We start from the raw sequence: 20,536 nt of genomic DNA on the forward strand, positions 1-20,536 counted from the left end.
GAGGGTTTCTGGAGGGCTGTGTTCTTCCCTGAAGCTCCCACCTCTCTGTTCCCAGTTGTACTTTGTGTGTGGTTTGTGCTTTTCCAGACGCGCCTGGTGATCCTGGGTGGATGCCTGGCGTCCCTGGGCCCTGTCTTTTGTGCCTCCTCCTTGCTGGCCTCAGTCCCTGCAGCTTTGCTGGGGAGAGGAGTCACTCCTCCCTGCTTCCCTGGGTTGCTTTGGAGACGGATGAGAACACAGAAGGGAAAAGACCGGACAGTATGAAGAGTTATTGGTTGATTATGCAATTCCTTTATTATCACAAGCCCAGGACTCATGGAACATTTATTGTTCATGAATCCCAATATTTAATTGATTGCTTCTCCTTCCCAACACTTTGGAAACGAACATGGGTGAGTATTTACTATGCAGGAAATTTCCTGTAGTAGATCTTAAACTATTCTTAGCATTTTGCTCTCAACTAATTCTCCCTGACGCTTGGTTCCCGTTGGAGGTTTAACTGCTGGGCTGTGCTCTCCTGAGATGCAGGTGCGGCCACGTGTGCCTTTGGGACTCAGAGTGGCAGCGCTTCGTACGTCCGTGAGGGCCACAGGTGCTTAGTGTGGATTCACATGTTTCCTGTGACGGAGAGATGCATTTCTGTACCTTTCAGTCTTCTCTGTGCCAAATTGCTGACTTTCTCAGAAGTGTTCATTGTCATCAGTCAGGGCTCCATCTCCCCACTCCCGTTTCCTGCCCTTGTGCCGACACCTGTCATGCCAGGTGAGTGAGTGGCTTCCTGCTGGCCCTGGGAGTGTGGTGTTGTTCGAAGCACCTCTACAGCTGAGCGCAGCCACACAGCACGGCCTTTCCACGGGCACTGCAGGGAGCCAGGCAGCCACAGGAAGTGGTTCTGACCGTCGGCTCCTTCCATGCGTGATGGCCAACGGACGAAGGGGTCAGAATCAGAATTCGTTGCTCGTTTCCCTTCTCCTTAGCAGTTTTACTGAGGCATCGTTTACGTGTCATGACATTTCCAGTCGCAGTGTACACCTTACACACACACACCAGCGTGTGCCGTAACCACGATCCAGTTCTAGAACACTTCCCGCCCCTTTAGAAGATCCCTCTGCCCCTTTGCAGTGAGCTCTGCTCCCAGCCCCAGGCAGCCATTGATTGGCTTTCTGTCCCTGTAGATTTGTCTTGTATACACATTGCAGATAAATGCAGCTTTCAGACAGGATCTGGTCTTTCGTGGCTGGCTCCTTTCTCAGCGTGTTGCTGGGCTCTCTCTGGTGCAGCATTGTCAGTGCTCTGTTCCTCGTTGAATGGTCCAGTGTTCAGCTGGACACTTCGTGAATCCATTCACAGTTGGGCCATTGTGTGTGATGCTGCTGTGAGCACGCACATGCAGGTCTTTGTGTGGGTGTGTGTCTTCACTTCTGTAGGGTAGAATTCGAGGAGTAGAACTGCTGGGTCTTGCAGTAAGTTTTTCCTTACCTTTTTCAGAAACTATTGGAATATCTCTTAAAGTGGCTATGCAGTTTTGCATTCCCACCAGCAAAGGGTGAGCGCTCCAGTTTCTCCACATTCTTGCCAACACTTGGTTTTGTCTTTTTTATTATAGGCTCGGGAATGGTGTGAAGTGGCATCTCATTGATTTTAGTTTCCATTTTTCTCTTTGAAGATTTATTTGCTTGAAAGACAGAACAAGAGGGAGATCGATTGAACAGTCATTTTCATCTGCTGGTTCCCTCCCCAAGTAGCTGTGCCAGCCGGGTCTGGGCGAGGCTGAAGCCGGAGCCAGGAACTCCGTCCTGGTCTCCCACCTGGGTGGCAGGGTCTCGACTACTCTGCTGCCTCTTGGGTACGTTAGCAGGAAGCTGAGGTGAAGCCGAGTAGCCGCACTTGAACTGGCACTCCGATGCGGGGCAAGCATTGTAAGTGGCAGCTCACCCTGAGCGCCACGGCGCTGGCCCTGGCTTTCATTTCTTGAACGACGAATGATGCTGAACATCATTTCACTTGCTTATTAGCCACTCCTATTTCCCCTTGATGACATGTCAGTTAAGATCTTTTGCCTGTTATTTATTAGGCTTATTTATTACTTTAACTTGAGAGGCAGAGGCAAAGAAACAGAGACAGACAGAAATCTGTGATCCTCTGGCTCACTCCCCAGATGGTGCAGCAGTCAGGGCTGAGCCAGGCCCACGGCCGGAACTTGTAGCTCACTCTGCGTCTCCCACGTGAATGGCAGGGACCCATGTATTTGCGCCATTGCCTGCTGCCTCTCAGGGAGTACATCAGCTGAAAGGTAGAATCAGAGCAGAACCAGGACAGAACACGGGCACTCCGATGCAAAACGCAGGCACCCCAACCAGCAGCTTAACCACTGCAACACGTCCTCAGCCTTCAGCTGTGTGTGTGTGTGTGTGTGTGTGTCTGTGTCTGTGTGTGTGTGCATCATCTTACTATTCTGTATTCTGGGTGTAATTTTCTTATTACTCTTGGAGACACAGCTTCTGTCTAAAGGTCCGGAATGATTGTGTAGGCAGTGAGACTTGGAAAGAGGACCAGGAGCATGGGCCCATTCCTTTAAGAACCTGCCCTGGGAGGTACGTGCACCATGTCTCCTCAGTGCCTCTGGCTAGTCGGGCGGTGGTGCCAAGCTGGGCCATGTGGTCTTTATTCTGGCTGATGTGTTGAGGCCTACAGTGTAGGAGTGGAAGACAAGAGAGGAGAGCAGATGGTAAGGGCATTGTTGAGCTGGTGTCCTCTAGCTACTCTGTGTGGGATCCCATCCATTTTCATCAGAAAAAGTCTACAGGATGTGTAATTGTTGCTCAAAACCTCACTGAGGAATTAATTTAACTGTTATAGAATTGTAGCACAAGGAGCCAGCGCTGTGGCGCAGTAGGTTAAGCCTCTGCCTGCAGTTCCAGAATCTCATATGGGCGCCAGTTCAAGTCCCGGCTGCTCCTCTTCCCATTCAGCTCTCTGCTATGGCCTTGGAAAGCAGTGGAAGATGGCCCAAGTGCTTGGGCCCCTGCACCCACATGGGAGACCTGGAAGAAGCTCCTGGCTCCTGGCTCCTGGCTTCAGATCGGCGCAGCTCCAGCCGTTGCGGCCAACTAGGGAGTGAACCAGTGGATGGAGGACCTCTCTCTGCCTCTCCTCACTCTATGTAACTCTGATTTTAAATAAATAAATAAATCTTTAAAAAAAAAAAAAGTATTGGGCCAGCACCGCGGCTCACTAGGCTAATCCTCCTCCTGCGGTGCTGGCACCCCAGGTTCTAGTCCCGGTCGGGGCGCCGGATTCTGTCCTGGTTGCTCCTCTTCCAGTCCAGCTCTCTGCTGTGGCCTGGGAATGCAGTGGAGGATGACCCAAGTGCTTGGGCCCTGCAGCCGCATGGGAGACCAGGAGGAAGCACCTGGCTCCTGGCTTCGGATCCATGCAGCGCGCTGGCCTTAGTGGCCATTTGGGGGGGTGAACCAATGGAAGGAAGACCTTTCTCTCTGTCTCTCTCACTGTCTAACTCTGCCTGCCCCCCAAAAAAAAAAAAAAAAAAAAAGAATTGTATCACAATGTTCCTCAATTGAAAGATTGAAAGTATCACAAATATGAGTTTGTATTTCTTAGTGTATTAGAATTTGCCAGAGAAGTGGAACCAAGAGGCTCTAATATAAGTTATAAATACATGTTCCATGCAGAGATGTATTATAAAGTATTAGATTACAAGACTGTGGAGGCTGGGGTAGGCATTTAGCCAAGCAGTTAAGACCCCACGTTAGAGTACCTGGGTTCCATTCCTCTATCCAATCCAGCCTCGGATTCCAGTTTCCCAGTACACAGACCCTGGGAGGAAGAAGTGTCCGCTCAACTAGAAGGGTTCCTGCCACCCACCTGAGAGATCTGGATTCTATTCCCTGATCCCATCTTCAGCCTTGGCCCAGCCCCTTCTGTTGCTGCATTTGAGGAGTGAACCAGCAGATAAAAATTCTTTGTCTCTTTTTCCCTCTCCCTCTCCTCTCAAATAAACAGGGAAAAGAAGAAAGGAAAAAATAAATAAATAAATAAATAAATAAATAAATAAATAAATAAAGGATTGGAGGCCCAGACGTCCCACAGTCTGCCGCTGGCAAGTTAGAGACCCAGGCAGGCCAGCAGTGTCAGTGGAGCTTGGAGACCTGAGCGCTGGGGGCCAGTGGTGTGGAGCCCGGTCAGTCTGAAGGCCTGAGCGCCAGGTGCACGAGGCAGGAGGTGGGTGTCCCAGTGCAGGAAATCTAACCTCCCCTCCTCTCCTTCAGAGTGGAAGCTAGGGAGGGCTGCTGTCTCCCAGACACACCCAGGCGTGACAGTTGACAGATGTCTGGGCACCTCTGTCCAGTCGACACGTAAGATTAACCACCACACTTAGGGAATGTGAAAATAACTCAGAGAGGAAGTTGGAATTTGGAGCTGCCGGGTGGGATAGAGAGCCTTGTCTGCCGGCTGGTGGCTGGTGGGAGGTGGCAGAGGAGCAGTTTTTGCCAGGCTGACTTTGAGAGCATGGTATGGTTTTGTTGTTTTTTTTTTCAAGTGGCTGCGTGGCCCCTGACCCGGTCCTTTCCCCCTGCCCTGCCCACGGAGCCTCTCGACCAGCAGTTCCTCCAAGGTTAACCAAGCTGTTCTTCTCCAGCTAACATGGAGTTCTGGATTCACATGCTGATCTGTCGCTTTAAGGAAGAAAAAGAGCAGGATGCTTCATCTAGGGGTGCCATTGCTTCTCTGAGGACAGCATAATTTCTAACAAGTGGAGGGAGGAATCTTCCGGTTCCATTTGTCCCTTGTGTGTGTTTAAAACCTTGACAACAAAACAAATTGGGACTGAACTCTGAAGAAACAAACATGAACTCTCCTTTAGTGTTTGTTTCATTTCTAGGACTGCAAGCCTTGGTATCAGTTACCAAGAACTTTGCTTTCTTGGGGTGCAGCCTGTCCTTCCCAGCCCACTTCCAGTGCTGCCAGAGATAACTGGGGGCTCCCTCTGCCAGCCTCCTAGTCCTGCTGGGTTTCACACCCTGGGGAGTTTGGACAACTTGTTTTCTTTCTTTCCAGTCCTCTCTGCACTCCCCTCCAGCTGCCGTCTTCCCCACCCCCAAACGTAATGTGATCTCTTAGGCCTGCTCTGCTGCTCTCGCAGATTCTTTTAGTCTGAGAGAAAGAGGGGAAAAAGTTAACCATTGGTTTACCAACTAAAAGCTAGCAAAACTTTAAAAGCCAAATGCAGTGTTGCTTTCTGTACTGCTTATTAACAGCCAGTGAGCGGGCTTCTCTTTTATCTGCTTCTAGTATACTTGAGTTTACCTTTTTATAAGTCTTATCACACAGATTAATAGTTTGAAGCAATTGGGATTTTTTAAAAAAGATTTATTTATTTATTTGAAAGGCAGAATTACAGAGAAAGAGAGAGAGGGAGAGACAGAGAGAGAAAGAGAGAGAGACCTGCCATCCACTGGTTCACTCCCCAAATGGCCTCAACAGCCAGGGCTGAGCCAGGCCAGAGCCAGGAGCTTCTTCCAGGTCTCCCACATAGATGCAGGGGTCCAAGCACTCAGGCCATCGTCTGCTGCTTTCCCAGGAGCATTAGCAAGGCGCTGGATTGGAAGTGGAGCAGCCAGGACCAGTGCCCATGTGGGCCATGCTTTTAATTTGCTGAGCCACAGTGCCAGCTCCAGCCATTGGGATTTTTGCAATACTGTATTTATTGCAACCAGGTTATTTGGTTTGTAGATATGTTAATCTTCCTTCAATATTCAGATGAAAAGCAAACAAACATTTCAGTGGTTTAAAATAAAATTCTTCAGCATTTATTTCAAAAGTAAACCAAAGTAAAAGGACAAACACATTTCATAAAAACATGTAAAACCTCTTTAAGTTGAATAAGAGCACTCAGTTTAGTAAAAATATCCCCCCAAAAATATTTTTTTGGACAGGCAGAGTGGACAGTGAGAGAGAGAGACAGAGAGAAAGGTCTTCCTTTGCCGTTGGTTCACCCTCCAATGGCCGCCGCGGCCCGCGCATCGAGCTGATCAGAAGCCAGGAGCCAGGTGCTTCTCCTGGTCTCCCATGTGGGTGCAGGGCCCAAGCACTTGGGCCATCCTCCACTGCACTCCCGGGCCACAGCAGAGAGCTGGACTGGAAGAGGAGCAATCGGGACAGAATCCGGAGTCCCAACCAGGACTAGAACCCGGGGTGCCGGTGCCACAGGCGGAGGATTAGCCTAGTGAGCCGTGGCACCGGCCCTCAAAAAAAATTTTTAAGATGCATTTATTTATTTATTTGAAAAGCAGAGTGACAGAACAGAGTTCACTCCCCAAATGGCCACAGCATCTGGGGCTGGGCCAGACGAAAGCCCCACTGAAATGACAACAAAAGACTTTTGTTTTTTTTTTTTTTTTCTTTTTTTTTTTTTTTTCTTTTTTGACAGGCAGAGTGGACAGTGAGAGAGAGAGAGACAGAGAGAAAGGTCTTCCTTTGCCGTTGGTTCACCCTCCAATGGCCGCCGCGGCCGGCGCGCTGCGGCCGGCGCACCGCGCTGATCCGATGGCAGGAGCCAGGAGCCAGGTGCTTTTTCCTGGTCTCCCATGGGGTGCAGGGCCCAAGCACCTGGGCCATCCTCCACTGCACTCCCTGGCCACAGCAGAGGGCTGGCCTGGAAGAGGGGCAACCGGGACAGAATCCGGCGCCCCGACCGGGACTAGAACCCGGTGTGCCGGCGCCGCTAGGCAGAGGATTAGCCTAGTGAGCCGCGGCGCCGGCCAAGACTTTTGTTTTTTAAGGGAACCTGCATAAAGACAGCCAGAGACAGCAGTGGATAAGAAAGTAGTGGGAAATGGAGAGCAGTCAGAGGATATTAATGGACAAATAGAGCAGCGGGTGCTGCAGCCTCAGCTCTTCTGGGAGAGAAATGGTGATAAAAAGCCCATTTGCTTGTAAGGACTTGAGGAGAACTCCGGAATCGGTGGCCCCGGTACCCCGGTACCACAGGAAGCGGGGGTGGGGTGGGGGCCCAGGAGCTGCAATCGGGTATTCATTCAGAGTCTGTGAGAGCAGGGGTAGAGGTTCTTCAAACCTCTCCCCAGCCCTGTGCAGCCAGCCGGCCGCCCCTGCTCCCTACCTACAGGGGACCAGAGGTGCCACACAGAGAACGTCCGCCCCAGCCTGGGCCCAGGTAAATCATTGGCTGAAAATACAGGGGTGGGCAAAGAGGCCACGTTTTAAGATGTGTTCCATTGGAAAGGCAGAGTGAAGGCGGTGGTGGATCTTCCATCTGCTGGTTCACTCCTCAGTTGGCTGCACAGCTGGGGTTGGGCCAGGCCAAAGCCAGGAGACAGGAGCTCCCTCCGGGTCTCCCACGCTGGTGCAGGGACCCAGGCACTCGGGCCATCAGCTGCTGCTTCCCAGGTGCATTAGCAGGGAGCTGGATTCAAAGAAGCCAAACAGCTGGGGACTCAGACCCAGATGTGGGATGTGGGCCTTCCAGGGGGCTTACCCTGGTGCACCACAGCGCCCTCCCCAAGGCCAGACTTGTAGACTCTGCATGCCGAATATCGAGGTTCTCAGCACTCTTCAGATACTTGGAAGCCAGGGCACACAGGAGATGGAGGAGATGGAAATATGTTTTCCAGAAAAAAACTGAATGGCCCTAGAGAAAAGCCCTGTAAACCACAGCATTTGGAGACCCTCTTGATGAAGAAGTGAGCTCGCGGTCTCCCTCGTTGAAGGCCAGAGTCGTCATGTTCCTGTCTGCAGAACCAAGGCAGCTCTGGTTCCTCTCTCACAGCTTTCCTGGACATTAGAGCAATCTCTGACGTGCTGGACGGACAGAGCACGAACTTGGTGGGGAAACTGAAGAGGAGTTTCAAAGAACTGTTCTTTTATATCTTTAAACAACGTGGTGCTATTGAAAACAGTAGCAGAGGGGCCAGCGCTGTGGCACAGTGGGCTAAGCCTCTGCCTGCGACACTGGCATCTCATATTGGCACCAGTTGGTGTCCCAGCTGTTCCACTTCCGATCCAGCTCTCTGCTTGTGGCCTGGGAAAGCAGTGGTGGACGGCCCCAGTGCTTGGACCCCGGTACCCACGTGGGAGACCCAGAAGGGGCTCCTGGCTCCTGGCTTCGGGTCAGCCCAGCTCCGGCTGTTGCAGCAATTTAAGTAGCGAACCAGCAGATGGAAGATCTTTCTGTCTCTCCCTCTCACTGTCTTTAACTCTACCTCTCAAGTAAATAAATAAATAAAATCTTAAAGAAAATTTTTTAAATTGTACTCTTTATGTACTTAACTGCTAGGTCAAGTGTCCTACCCTAGTGAGTTCTTTAATATTGAAAACATTATAGTCAAAATTTAAAATTCGTTAGAAGACTTGGAAAATAGTCTTTCTCACAATGTAGAACCTAATGACAGAGATATGAACAATAAGAGAGAACAGGTAAGAAATTAGAAACCCAATCCCAGAGTTTCAATACCTATCTGGTAGGAATTCTCAAAAGAACTTAATTTTTTTTTTAAAAGAGGAGAAGTTAAGAGACAGGAAATGTAAGAGAAATATTTAAGTTTGGTGTTTTCCTAAGCAAAATGCCTTAAATCTCTGAGTTAGAAGGCTCCCTGAACACCAGCCTGATTTATGACTAAGACTCACTCCAAGTCTTATCATTGTGACATTCTAGAACACTAAGAATATTAGAAGATCCTAGAATTTTCCAAAGAGAAAAGCCATTTTTTAAAATAAGGGATCAAAATGTAGAATAGGACTACATTTATTTTTCTTTTTTAAAAGATTTATTTATTTATTTGAAAGTCAGAATTACATAGGGAAAGAAGCAGAGGCAGAGAGAAAGAGTTCTTCCATCCACTGGTTCACTCCCCAGTTGGCCACAACAGCTGGAGCTGCACTGATCAGGAGCCAGGAGCTTCTTCTCCCACACAGATGCAGGTGCCCAAGGACTTGGGCCTTCTACTGCTTTCCAGGCCATAGCAGAGAGCTGGATCAGAAGTGGAGCAGCTGGGACTTGAACTGGTGCTCATATGGGATGCTGGTACTGCAAGGGGTGGTGGCAACTTTACCCACTACGCCACAGCACTGGACCCAGGGACTGTATTTGTAAATAACAGTACTGAAAACTAGAAACTGCTAGAGATAGCCTTCAAAATTCAATTGAGGAAATTATTTTCAACCTAGAATTCTATTACCCAGCCAAACTGTGCAGGTAGAAGAGTAGCATTTTTTTGGATCCATGCCTTTCTGCCCCCAGGAAATCCAGCCAAATGAAGAATTAAGTCAATAAGTGGAACTGAAAATATTTGAAGTGTTTCAGTATTAGGAAAAATATCTCTACGTGTTTGACATCTTTCAGGTATTAGGGAGAAAATCCATATAATCAAAGGAAAAAAACAAAAGGCAGTCACCACCTCCAGAACAAACAGAATTAGCCGTAGCGTGTGATGGCTGAGTAATGAACAGCCTCTACATAGTCGCAGTAGTGTAACACTCACCACCAAACTGAGCAGAAGGTGTGATGGGACTGTTTTGGGAGGTGCTGTTGTAACAAGCTAGCAGATAATATGTACAGCTAATGAGTGCAGAGACAGTGAGATGGCCATCGCAGCCAGAGATCTGAAGGAAGCCGCCTGGGGGAAATAGGGGGGCTCCTACAAGACTATTTTTAGTCTTTTTTACAAGATGCCTATGTGACTTTTAGTACTGTTGAATGTTTAACCGTATGTGAATATTACTTGAATTAAAAGTTAAAATGGTCATAGGAAAAATCAGTTTCCCTTTGCAGAGGAAACTACTGTTTAACAGCTACATTTAGATTTGTTAATTACAAAAACACAGTAAAGTCTTAATAAATGCGATTTTCCAGAAAGACAGTTCAGATGTGGCCCACAGCCGAGAATGATCACCTGGTAACTTAGCGAGGACCAGCAGAAAAATCAGTGTGGCCCAGAAGACAGGCACAGACGCAGCCTGCACACCGCATCCTGGGCCTGAAATCGGCCCTCATTAAAGACGTGGAGCTGGGCAGCTAGAGTGTTACCACAAAGCCTCCGTGGCAAACCTTGGTTTTAGAAATAAAGGTGGGGCCGGCGCTGTGGCACAGCGGGTTAACACCCTGGCCTGAAGCTCCAACATCCCGTATCAGTGCCTGTTCAAGTCCCAGCTGCTCCACTTCCGGTCCAGCTCTCTGCTGTCGCCTGGGAGAGCAGTGGAAGATGGTCCAAGTCCTTGGGCCCTGTACCCGCATGGGAGACCCGGAAAAAGCTCCTGGCTCCTGGCTTTGGATCAGCACAGCTCCGGCCACTGCAGCCAATTGGGGAGTGAACCAGTGGATAGAAGACCTCTCTCTCTCTCTCTCTCTCTCTGCCTCTCCTCTTTCTCTGTAACTCTTTCAAATAAATAAATAAATCTTTTTTTTTTTTTTTTTTTTTTTTTTTAAGAAAGAAAGGTAGGGGACTCTCTGTGACATCTGACTCATACTGCTACTCCTACTCCATAGCTAGTGTTTCTTTCCCTTGATAAAACACATGGATTTTCTTGTCTTGGGAAACCTCCAGACTGCTTCTGCTCCCTCATTGGACGTTCACACATCATGTGTGTTCATTTGAGCTCTTGATTCAGTCCCAGCAAGACACCGGCAGGGACACGGGCCACAGTGAATTCCGGAAGCAACAGCGGCTGCCCTGGACGGAGCCCCTGCTGTGCATGTGTGCCTTCTTGTCCGTCTCACAGGACCGACCACTGCACAGAGGAGAAAACCAAGGCTCTGAGAGGCAAAGACTTGCCCAAGCCATGACAGCAAGTGGCAGATCTGAGGTGCCAAGGCATGTGTTGGTGATGCCGCAGTGTTAGCCTCTGCTGCCTGACCTCCCCTCATCGCCTGGTTTGCCAGGCCAGAATCACACCCACCTATCGATTGATTGAAAAACTGTAAGACTTAAAGGGATGTGTCCCGTGGTGGCAAGATCAGGTGTGACTGCTCTGCTCTTTTAAGCCAACTTAGCTTCCAGCTGGACACACACAGTATGAGGTTACAGTGAGGCTCAAGAGTGAGTTCACAGGGGCTGGCTCTGTGGCACAGCGAGTAAAGTCACCACTTACAGCGCCAGCATCCCATATGGGCACCGGTTTGAATCCCGGCCGCTCCACTTCCAATTCAGCTCTGTGCTGTGGCCTGGGAAAGCAGTGGAAGATGACCCAAGTGTTTGGGCCCCTGCACCAGCATGGAAGACCCGGAAGAAGCTCCTGGCTTCAGATCAGCCCAGCTCTGGCCATTGTGGCCATTTGGGGAGTGAACCAGTGTATAGAAGACCTCTGTTTCTCTCTACCTCTGCCTCTCTCTCTCTCTCTCTTTTTTTTAAGATTGATTTATTTTATTTGAAAGGCAGAGTTACAGAGAGGCAGAGGCAAGGAGAGAGAGAGAGAGAGGTCTTCCATCTGCTGGTTCACTCACCAAATGGCCACAATAGTTGGAGCTGCACAGATCAGGAGGCAGGAGCTTCTTCCGGGCCTCCCACGTGGGTGCAGGGGCCCAAGCACTTGGGCCATCTTCCACTGCTTCCCCAGGCCACAGCAGGGAGCTGGATCAGAAGTGGAGCAGCTGAAGTAGACTCGAACCGGCACCCATATGGAATGCCAACAACTGCAGGTGGCAGCTTTGCCACTACACTGGCCCCTAAATAAATCTTTTAAAAAAAAAAGTTCACAGTGTTTTTAATTTCTTTTTCTTTTATCCTTGGAAGTCGCTGGCTTTCAGGTTTGAGGGCCTTTCTCCCGGCAGTGAGAGGCTGGGCTGTCTTCTGTTCCCCACAGTGGGTGCCTTTCCTTCCTCCAAGTGCACTGGGAAGGATAGCCCAGGTTCGATAGGGCCGTGTACAGTCTGGCAGTTTCCAGTACTCATTGCCATTAATTCAGAGTGTTTTGCCAGCCCTGTGGATGCATGGTTTTATAACTAAATTTTAAAAACATTTGGGCAGTTTATAAGCATTACTCATTTTAAGAGGATTTAAAAGGATAAGGTCATTTTAGGCTCAAAAGCAGAATATTAGTAATGGCCATTAGCTTTTTAAAATAAACTTATATCCTAGCATAAAGATCAGCACATGTGAACACATATCTGGGCCCATATTAATGGGTAGTATTCAAGGATGTGGTTAGAATTTCAGAAATGCCTATTAATGTGTAATTCTTGGCATTAAGCTAACAGCCTGAATATAACCCTTTAATCTGAAATGCTATATAATGACAGACTTTCTTACAGCCTGATCCAAGGTCCTTGAACTTTCCAAAATGGCAGCAAAACAGAGACTGTATTTTCTAGCTGGTCTGTATTGGTGGCGCCCTTTTGAGTGCTGTTTTTGGCGTTCCACACGGAGGTTGAAAGGTTCGCCACAGCCCTCCACGAGTCAGCAGTCACTGAACTCGGGCTCTGCAGCAGAATGAGGAGCACCCAGCGTCGCCGCACCCTCATCTGGCGGCCCTGCACCCGGGGCTCCAGGTGCTGGGAGCTGGGGCCTTCCCACCCGCCCGTGAGGCCTGCTTCGCGGCCACCCTCCCAGCGGCAGGTCCACTCGCTGCTGCTAACAACGCCTTGCTATGTACTGGTCAGAGTCTGGCAAGGACGCCTCCACAGTGAGTGGCGTCCTGGCTGAGACCCTGTGACATGCGGTGGTCACAGCCAGGCCAGTCCTGATGCCCCTCCCAGCTGTGTGCCCACGCAGGGTTTCACCACTACAGGGCGGACTGCAGGGCAGCCAGGGTCTTCCAGGTAAGGCCTTCCTCACCCATGACCACTCAGCCATCTGGCCAGGGACAGATGCCCCGCGCTTCCGTCCACGTGTGATTTAGTCTTGGTGTGAAGGAGCGGCTTGGTCCTTGAAGGCAGTCAGCCCCGGGCCGAGTCTGTCTGCCCGATTCCAGCTGTGGGACCTTGGACAAGGTGCCTGATTTCTCCGAGCATGTTTTCCACCTGAAGACCCAGGGCAGGAATTCAGTCCTCCCAGGCTCACTGGGCAGCTCTGCTAGCAGTGCTGAGCGCGACGTCATCTCAGCAGAGGCCCTCGGGCCAGCACAGGCTGCGGACTGGGATTTCTCCCCCGGCCATGTAATTCTCTGGCACCATTTGTTAAATAAATTCTTGTCCTGTTGTTACTGGGACTTATCTGATTCCTGTGAAATTAGTTGCTGAGATTGGGTTCTTGGGGTTGTGCATCAGACACCATGAGGGTTGCTGCTGCCTTCTGACAGGTGGTGATACTGTCCAGGCCGTCCATCCCGCCCAGCGGCCAGCCATCTGAGCTGCACACCGCAGTGGCGCCCCAGGGCACCCTGACACTGGGCCTTCTCTACAGAAGAGGAGGCAGAGAAGGGGCGCCCCTGCCCCTGAAGAGGTCTCCTGGTGGCGACCACCCGCGCCCGGTCTGGACTGGACGGGCCTTTACCCGTGTGCGTTGGTCCTCTGTGGGTTCCAGTTTGCTGGGCTTTCTGTCCTCAGAGGCTGCCTGAGCCTTACAGTCTCGCAGGCTCACCGCTCCGGAGGACTCTGCGTTTTGGCCAGCCCTCTCGGGACTCGGCGGTGCCGTCCGGGGAGTCCCAGGCCTCCGTGGAGATGCGCACGGTTTCGGGCCGGGACGAGCGGGCCTGCGCTGTCCCGGCGGGCGCCAGGTGTGAGGACTGCGCTTGCACTTGCCCGCTTACGCACAAACTGACCCCACTGGTGTCTGCGAGCCGCGAGAGCTGAGGCCCGGGTTGGGGCTCGGGCACGTCGGGGACCTCGGGGTGCGCACGAGCGCGGCCAGGAGGGGGTTAAAGCGGCGGCGGGGCGGGACGGGGCGGGTCTGGCGGGCGCCGGCCCGGGCCCTTTGTTAACTGGCGCGTCCCGGCGAGCGCAGACGCGGCCGCGGCCATGGGCGGGCGGCCTGGCGGCGCTGGGGGCCCGGGGACGCGCGGGCCGAGCCGGGCCTGAGCCGGGTCGCGGACCGAGGCGGGAGGGGGGCGCCGGGCCCGCCGCCGCGGCGCGGAAAGATGTTGGAGATCTGCCTAAAGTTGGTGGGATGCAAGTCCAAGAAGGGGCTGTCCTCGTCCTCCAGCTGTTACCTGGAAGGTAAGTCCGTGGCGGCGCGCGCAGCGGGCCCGGGGCGGTGGCGCGGCCGCCCTCCAGGGGCCCTTCCTGGGCCTCGCCCGCCGCCGCGCGCGCGCCCGCCCGCCCTCCTCCCCAACTCCGCCTTCCCGCCCCTCGCCCTCCCTATTTCTTTCTTCCCGCCGCGGGGGGCGAGTGCAGGCCCCCAGCCAGAGCGCGCCAGCCCGGGCCGCCCCGGAGCTCTACTCGAGAAAGTTTGGGGCCGCGCGCCCCGCGGGCCCCCGCGTCTTTGTGAGCCCGCGTCGTGGGCTTGCGCCGTTAGCTGGGAACTGTGTGTCCCGAAGGTCGCCTGTTGGTGAAGGCGCGATTTCCGTTGAGGCTCGTACCGAGCAAGCGGGCTCTGCCATTTATGGATACGGAGTTTCAGGCGAAGCCCTCCCCCCCCCCCCCCATCTTATCTGCAGGCAGGCCGGAGGAATCCGCCCTCCTTCCCGAGGAGGAAGGAGCAGTTCCGCCGGATTTCGGAGGCGCTGGCGCTTGGGGACCTCGTGCGCGCTAGGCCCTCGGGAGGGCTCGGAGCCGCAGCCTGTGCTGCTCCCGCCGCCTCCGCCCTGGTTCCATTGGAGGAGTCTTTTTTCTTTCCCGGTACCTGCCTTTCGTTTTCTGTCGTCGTGAGGTGACGGCAGGGAAGAGGGGGGCTGAGGCTGAAGAGCGGCCTTTTCTGCCGCTTGGTCGGTGGCCGAGAGGCTGGCCTGCCGGGGCCTGGTCGGATGGCCGCGATGCTGGCCTGCCGGGGCCTGGTCGTCCCACCCGGCTCCTAGCAGACGCGCACTCATCGCACTGGGGCTTTCCGCCGTCTTCATGTGCGACTTAGCCCATTCTAGAACAAGTCGGATTCCTGCTGTTGTGCCAGGAGTTCTAAGTTCTTTTTAGAGATGAAGGAGAAATAAACGGGCCTGCCCCCCCCCCCCTTGCCAGCCCTAGACTCCAGGGCCTGTCTGGAGTCATACACCAGGGCCCCACGTGAAGCCGGCTCCTCCCCCTCCCCACTTGGCCTCTCTGGGCCTTGCAGGGGCTCCCTGTCTCCCAGGGTCCTGCCTGTGCAGTCTAGCGTTGGGAGGCAGGAGATGGCTCATTTGTCGCTACATGCTGGCGTCTGAGCCGCCCAGATCATCCTCAGTCGGTGCATGGCTTATTTTTTCCAAATCGCTCAGAATTCCGAGCACATTGCCATTCCCATCTGCGCGCGTTTGTGGCGTCTGCACTTCACACACGAGTGCCGGCGGCCAGCGTGGAGGGGCTTCTGGGACCCCAAACTGGGGGGGATTAGGGCACGGCTCTACCTGGGCATTGTTTTGTTTGGCCAAGATTCAGTAGGTACCTGGCTGGATTGATTATTTGGGGGAAAGGAAAAAAAAACTGAAACTAAAGAGTCTCACTCCACTGTGTCTTCAGATGGATTATAATGGTGACTCAAAAAATAGAAGGTCTGATCCAGGCTGCCTTGGGGAGGGCTTCATCCAGGAAGGTGTCACTCTAGGAGTTCCTTCTTACTGAGCTTCCCTTATTGCCTTGTTAGATTTAATTAGCGAGGATAAAGAATTATTTTCTGTAGCTGAGATTTAACAGACCTAGTGACTGGTACTTACTGGCTGGAAGTGCTGTTTGGCTCTTGCTAGCATCTGGAGAAGGGAGCCGGGCTTTCTGTCTTTCCTGATGCCCTAGCAATCAGTGTTTATTGACATCCACCCTGAGGCTCAGGCATGGGGGGGAGGGGTTTGTGTGTGAGTAAAATCAGGTTTTAACATTGTTGTCTCAAACAAGGCCCAGCCATGCGTGCTCCCTGCTACTCAGGCCTAGCTTTCAAAGCAACGGCGGTAAATGGGTGGCTAGCAATTATTAAATGCCTACTGTATGTCTGCTGATTTCAGCCCTGTGTGATGTAACCTGCTTACATCTCACAGCAGCCCTGTGCCGATTCGCACTTCGCCAGAGAGGAAGTAGCCTGCGAGGTCCACAGCTGGCACACGGCGCTGCTGGGTACAGACTCGAGCCCACTCCCACACGGGCCTCCGCCGCCCTGCGCCCTGCAGAGACCCGTCTGCTAGGACCCCCGAGGGTCTTTAAACTGTGTCTTCAGAAACTCCTGGCTGATGCCTGAAATGCGGGTGGCCTGCTCCTCTGGAGACCTAGTGCTGGTGGGATAATTGTTTATCGACAGAGTCGGAAAGATTTTGTTTTTAAGATTTAGAGAGAGAGCTCCCATCTGCTGGTTCACTCCCCAGATGGCAGTAACGGCCGGGGCCAGGGCAGGCCAGAGCCAGGAGCTTCTTCCAGCTCTCCCATGTGAGTGCAGGGGCCCCGGGGCTTGGATCATTTTCCACTGCTTTCCCAGGCATGTTAGCAGGGAGCTGGATCAGAAGTGGAGCAGCTGGGACCCGAACTGTCACCCGTCTGGGGTTCTGTCGCTGCAGGCTACGGCTTACCTGCTGCACCACAGCGCTGGCCCCTAAAAGTTTAAATGAATATAAGAATTCCTGTACTTAAAGCCTAAAAGGATACTTTAGGGAAAACTCCCTCCCGTGCCACTTCCCCACCCGGAGGCGTGTCAGGAGCGTCTGTGTCTTCCTGGAAGTATTCTGTGCGGAGATAAACAGTCGTGGCGTTCGAGTCTTGCTCTCCGGCTTTGTGAAGACGTGTGTTTACAGCAGGAATGTCCGCCGCTGCCACGTTTAGCTTTATCCTCTGCAGCCCACGCCGAGCCCTGAATTTTCTGATCATTCCTTCTCCCCAGAGATGTGAACAAAAGCAGGTTCTTCCATTTTGCTTCTGTTTGTCCGTGTGTTGGATTTCCGTGCGCTGTGCCCGAGGGTCGTGCGTGGACGTGATCCTTCCGTGCCGTGGAATCAACAGCTAATGCCTGTGACGTGACCTCTCTTCGACCTCTCGGAGTGCACTTTAAGGGCCTACTTGGAGACTTGGAGAGGCTTCTTCGCAGCGTGCGGCCCCTGCAGTGCCAGCCTCCAGCGTGCACTTTGGAGATGCGTGCCCCGGAGCTGTCGCACGCCGCCCTTGTTTAGTCACGGACAAGGTCTGAGGCTCTGTCACCGCACAGGCCAGACCTCGTCGTTGGGGCGGTGTCAGAGCTGCTGTTGAGTTTCTGGGGCGTGACAGGTCTTGGCCCTAAGCACCCGGGGCACACATCTCCGGTGAATTCTCAGACCCTGGCTCTGAAGTTCCTAGAGGAGAGGGGGGAGAAGGGCCCCAGACCCTTTGAATTCGGAGTAGGGAGTCTTCCATTTCCTGGCCACCCCCCTCTGTGCGCCTCACCTGCGAGGATTGTCCTGAGAATGATCTGCAGAGGTTCGAGGGAAGCTTGGGAACCACCGGAGCTTCCCAGGTTTGTTCCACCTCGGGGTTCCCTGGAGAGGCCCTCGTGCCGCGCGCTGGCTGCTGGCTGGCTGCTGGCTGCTGGCTGCCGGCTGCCTAGAGCCCCCTTCTCCTGTGCTGGTCACAGCTCCGGCGCCAGCTGCCGCCCCCACAGCCGCTGGTGCTCCAGGGTGGTCTCGAGCAGGGCATCTCTGAGCCTCGGCGTCCTCGCTTGCAAACTCGGACTCGCTGCAGTCCCAGCCTCACTGAGTTGTTGAGAGATTTCGTGTAAACTGTTTAGCGCAGAGCCTGGCACCAGCAAGAGCCCAGCCCGTGTAAGCTGTTGTTACTTTAAACAAGCACTTAGCAGTCCCCGCTGGGGGCTCTGCCCAGCCCTGTGATGACGAAGTGCTGAACCTACCCCGCGTGGTGGTGGTGGTTGTTAATGAAGCAGCTTGTTCCCAGTTTGTTTTGATGCACACAACTAATACTTTTCTGTCCTTTGTTGAAGCTGAAACATCTTTCCCTTCCCCTGACCTGCTCTTATTCCCATGGTGAATATTTTAATTTTGCAAGAACAATTCCCATTGGTTCATGGTTGGCGTTTTGTTTCTCCTCTCTAGAGGCCCCTGTTTCCAGAGCCCCAGACACGGGAAAACCGCAAATCTCACACACTCCTTGTTACCTTGTGGTGAAGCCAAGCGAATGTCATGTTGGCGTGTAATTACCGGTCTAAAGTAGAAACAGGAAAAAACATCAAAAGGTTTTTAAAATATATTATTAAAAAGAACTAAAAATCAAATGGGATATTTGAAGGAGTTAACTTTTTCTCACGTTGATCATAACTAAACTCAGAACAATTTATACAGTAAGTTCTTAGATTCCCTCTTTTTTAATGGAAATGTCTAAAAGCAGGCCCGGTAATGACTTTCCTTCTGCTCCTTACCCAGCTTTAACAATGGCCCGTTTAGGGTCAGTCTTGTTCCAGCTGAGTGAGGCTATTCTTTAAAGCCCTTAGGAAGAATAGCTTGCGTCTTACTTCCTTTGAAGAGTGCAGCTTTGTCCTCAGAGGAGGAGAATGGTTAACTCTCTGAAACTGGTTTTCAAATCCTTCCTTCTTATTCCCCATGGATACTTTGTTATACTCACATGAATACTTTGTTACACTGTATATAGCAGGGTGGTGATAGGGAAGACAGATAGGGAGAGACAGAAACACCTGCACAGAGGAAGAAGGGTAGACTATGCTGGGAGATACAGACAGACAGGGAGGCGGATGAGACTGGAACAGGAAAACAGGTGGGAGGGGCCAAGGCAGGACTGGGGGGGATTGTGTGTGAGACCATCTGACTGATGGCTGGGTCACTGGTGGGAGAGATGTCGGAGGCTCTGCAGCTCTGCGGCCATCCTCTTCCTCCAGGTGCAGTAGTGACACTCTTCCTGCAGGGGCCTGGGCACCCAGTGTGGACGGAGTGCTTGCACCTGGTGAGGGGGCAACAGAAACCATCTGTTTTTCCATCACACTGAATTGCATAAATGCTAACCTCATTTCTCTTACTATTGACTAATCCTCAAATTTGCCTAATGACATTGCACATTGAATGCCTAATAATGATATTTAAAGGCAGGCCATAAATAGACTGAAGCATTGCTTTTTGGAGGCAGAATGCCTTTTTTTTTTTTTTTTTTTTTTTTGGCTTGGGCATGGGGTGAGAGGTGTTTACATTCAGTTACCCAGATTAGCAATAAAAATGCTGATGACCAAGGAGACATTCTGGGGAAATTGCCTGCCATCGGGCAGACCAGTTAGGCCTGTAACTGTGGTTTAAACTAACCTGGCAGGCAGTTTAGATCGAGGAGGAAATGCGAAATGAGCACTTTGAAACCATCCTGTGGCCGGCAGCAGAAGGGGAGGCTTTTCCGTCTGTTGCAAATGGCCTGTGACAGAATAAAAATGCTGTGTGGTTAGCAGGCTCACTGCAGATGGTTGGGAGCTGTGGCCAGGGCAGGGATCCCTGGAGCCCCGAGAGGTGCTGCACCGGGGCTCTCACTCACAGTGTGTGTGCCTGGCAGGAGTCTGCAGCAAACCCCGTTTCTTTAGAAAGCCCTGAGAAGCGTGTTTTTAAGTTACACCTTTTAGGATTTTGGCCACGGTTTGTGTTTCCTTCAGAATGCATCGTCTCAGCCCCAGGCGTCTCTGAAGGCTTTGCTGGTCAGGGTGCGTTTGTTGTCTTTCTGCTCTTCTGACAGGTTGAGAGATGATTCAAGTGCGCTTTTTCAGTCATGACAGTGTTTTACCTCTTTACTGCCGACAGCCAAGCGCAGGGCCTGTGCACCTGGGTCCACCCTGGCCTGTGCACCTGGGTCCACCCTGGGGTGAGTGCTGTGTGCTGCCCTGCGCTGAGCGGGTGCTGAGCTCTGGGACAGGCAGAGCTTGCTCTGTGCCCCATGGGCGCTTTGTTACTGTGCTGCCAGCGGCCTGGCAGTGCAGGGCCTCGGTGCCAGGTGCTTCCGCAGGTGCACACGCCAGCGCTTTCTGCATGCAGTGTGCGTTGCGCCCTCAGCACAGCCTGGCTCGTTGGGCACACTGTTGCTCAGACCCTGTAGTGCTGAGATTTACACAAGGCCTGTCCACCCTGGAGCCAGGCTTACTTGTGATACAAGGGATAGGTGACCAGATTCCTTACTGCGATGGGTGCAGGGTGCTGACAGATACCAAGCCCCCAGATGGGGGGAGGAAGCAGTCCGCTGGGGAGGCCAGGAAGCTGCAGAGCAGTGGACCAGGGCGGGCACGCAGGGCACTTGTCAAGGTGTGGGCTGCAGCGGGGTCAGTGCGGGGAGGGAAGCTACAAGCGGCTTGGGGAGCCTGGGGTAGAGAGTAGGACTGGTGAGGGCGAATGCCCCCAAACCAGACCCTGCAGGGCTTCGTGTGCTGCTTTCAGAGTGTGGGCTTTTCCTGCAGGTGGCATAACAGAGCCGCTTTCGGAGGGCTTGTGCATGGTTAGGAGTCAGCCGCCCCACCAGGCCCATCACAGCCCAAATGAACATTGCCCCAGGCAGCTCTGC

The 20,536-nt window shown here is 52.6% G+C and overlaps 1 protein-coding gene across 4 annotated transcripts in view; it reads left to right on the forward strand.

Annotated features, from left to right (window-relative positions):
* Positions 1 to 20,536, forward strand: part of ABL1 (ABL proto-oncogene 1, non-receptor tyrosine kinase) — a 144,350-nt gene that overhangs the window by 88,791 nt on the left and 35,023 nt on the right. The window contains exon 1 of one of the 4 annotated variants that reach the window (XM_051835404.2): positions 13,910 to 14,125. The exons of the other annotated variants lie outside the window; for them this stretch is intronic. Coding sequence (XP_051691364.1) covers positions 14,047 to 14,125 — 79 coding nt within the window. The 5' untranslated portion in view covers positions 13,910 to 14,046. Of the gene's footprint in view, positions 1 to 13,909; positions 14,126 to 20,536 lie in introns of those variants that run through there. 4 annotated transcript variants of the gene reach the window in all.

The sequence above is a fragment of the Oryctolagus cuniculus genome, chromosome 1, assembly GCF_964237555.1.
Source record: "Oryctolagus cuniculus chromosome 1, mOryCun1.1, whole genome shotgun sequence".
Taxonomy (NCBI): Eukaryota; Metazoa; Chordata; class Mammalia; order Lagomorpha; family Leporidae; genus Oryctolagus; species Oryctolagus cuniculus.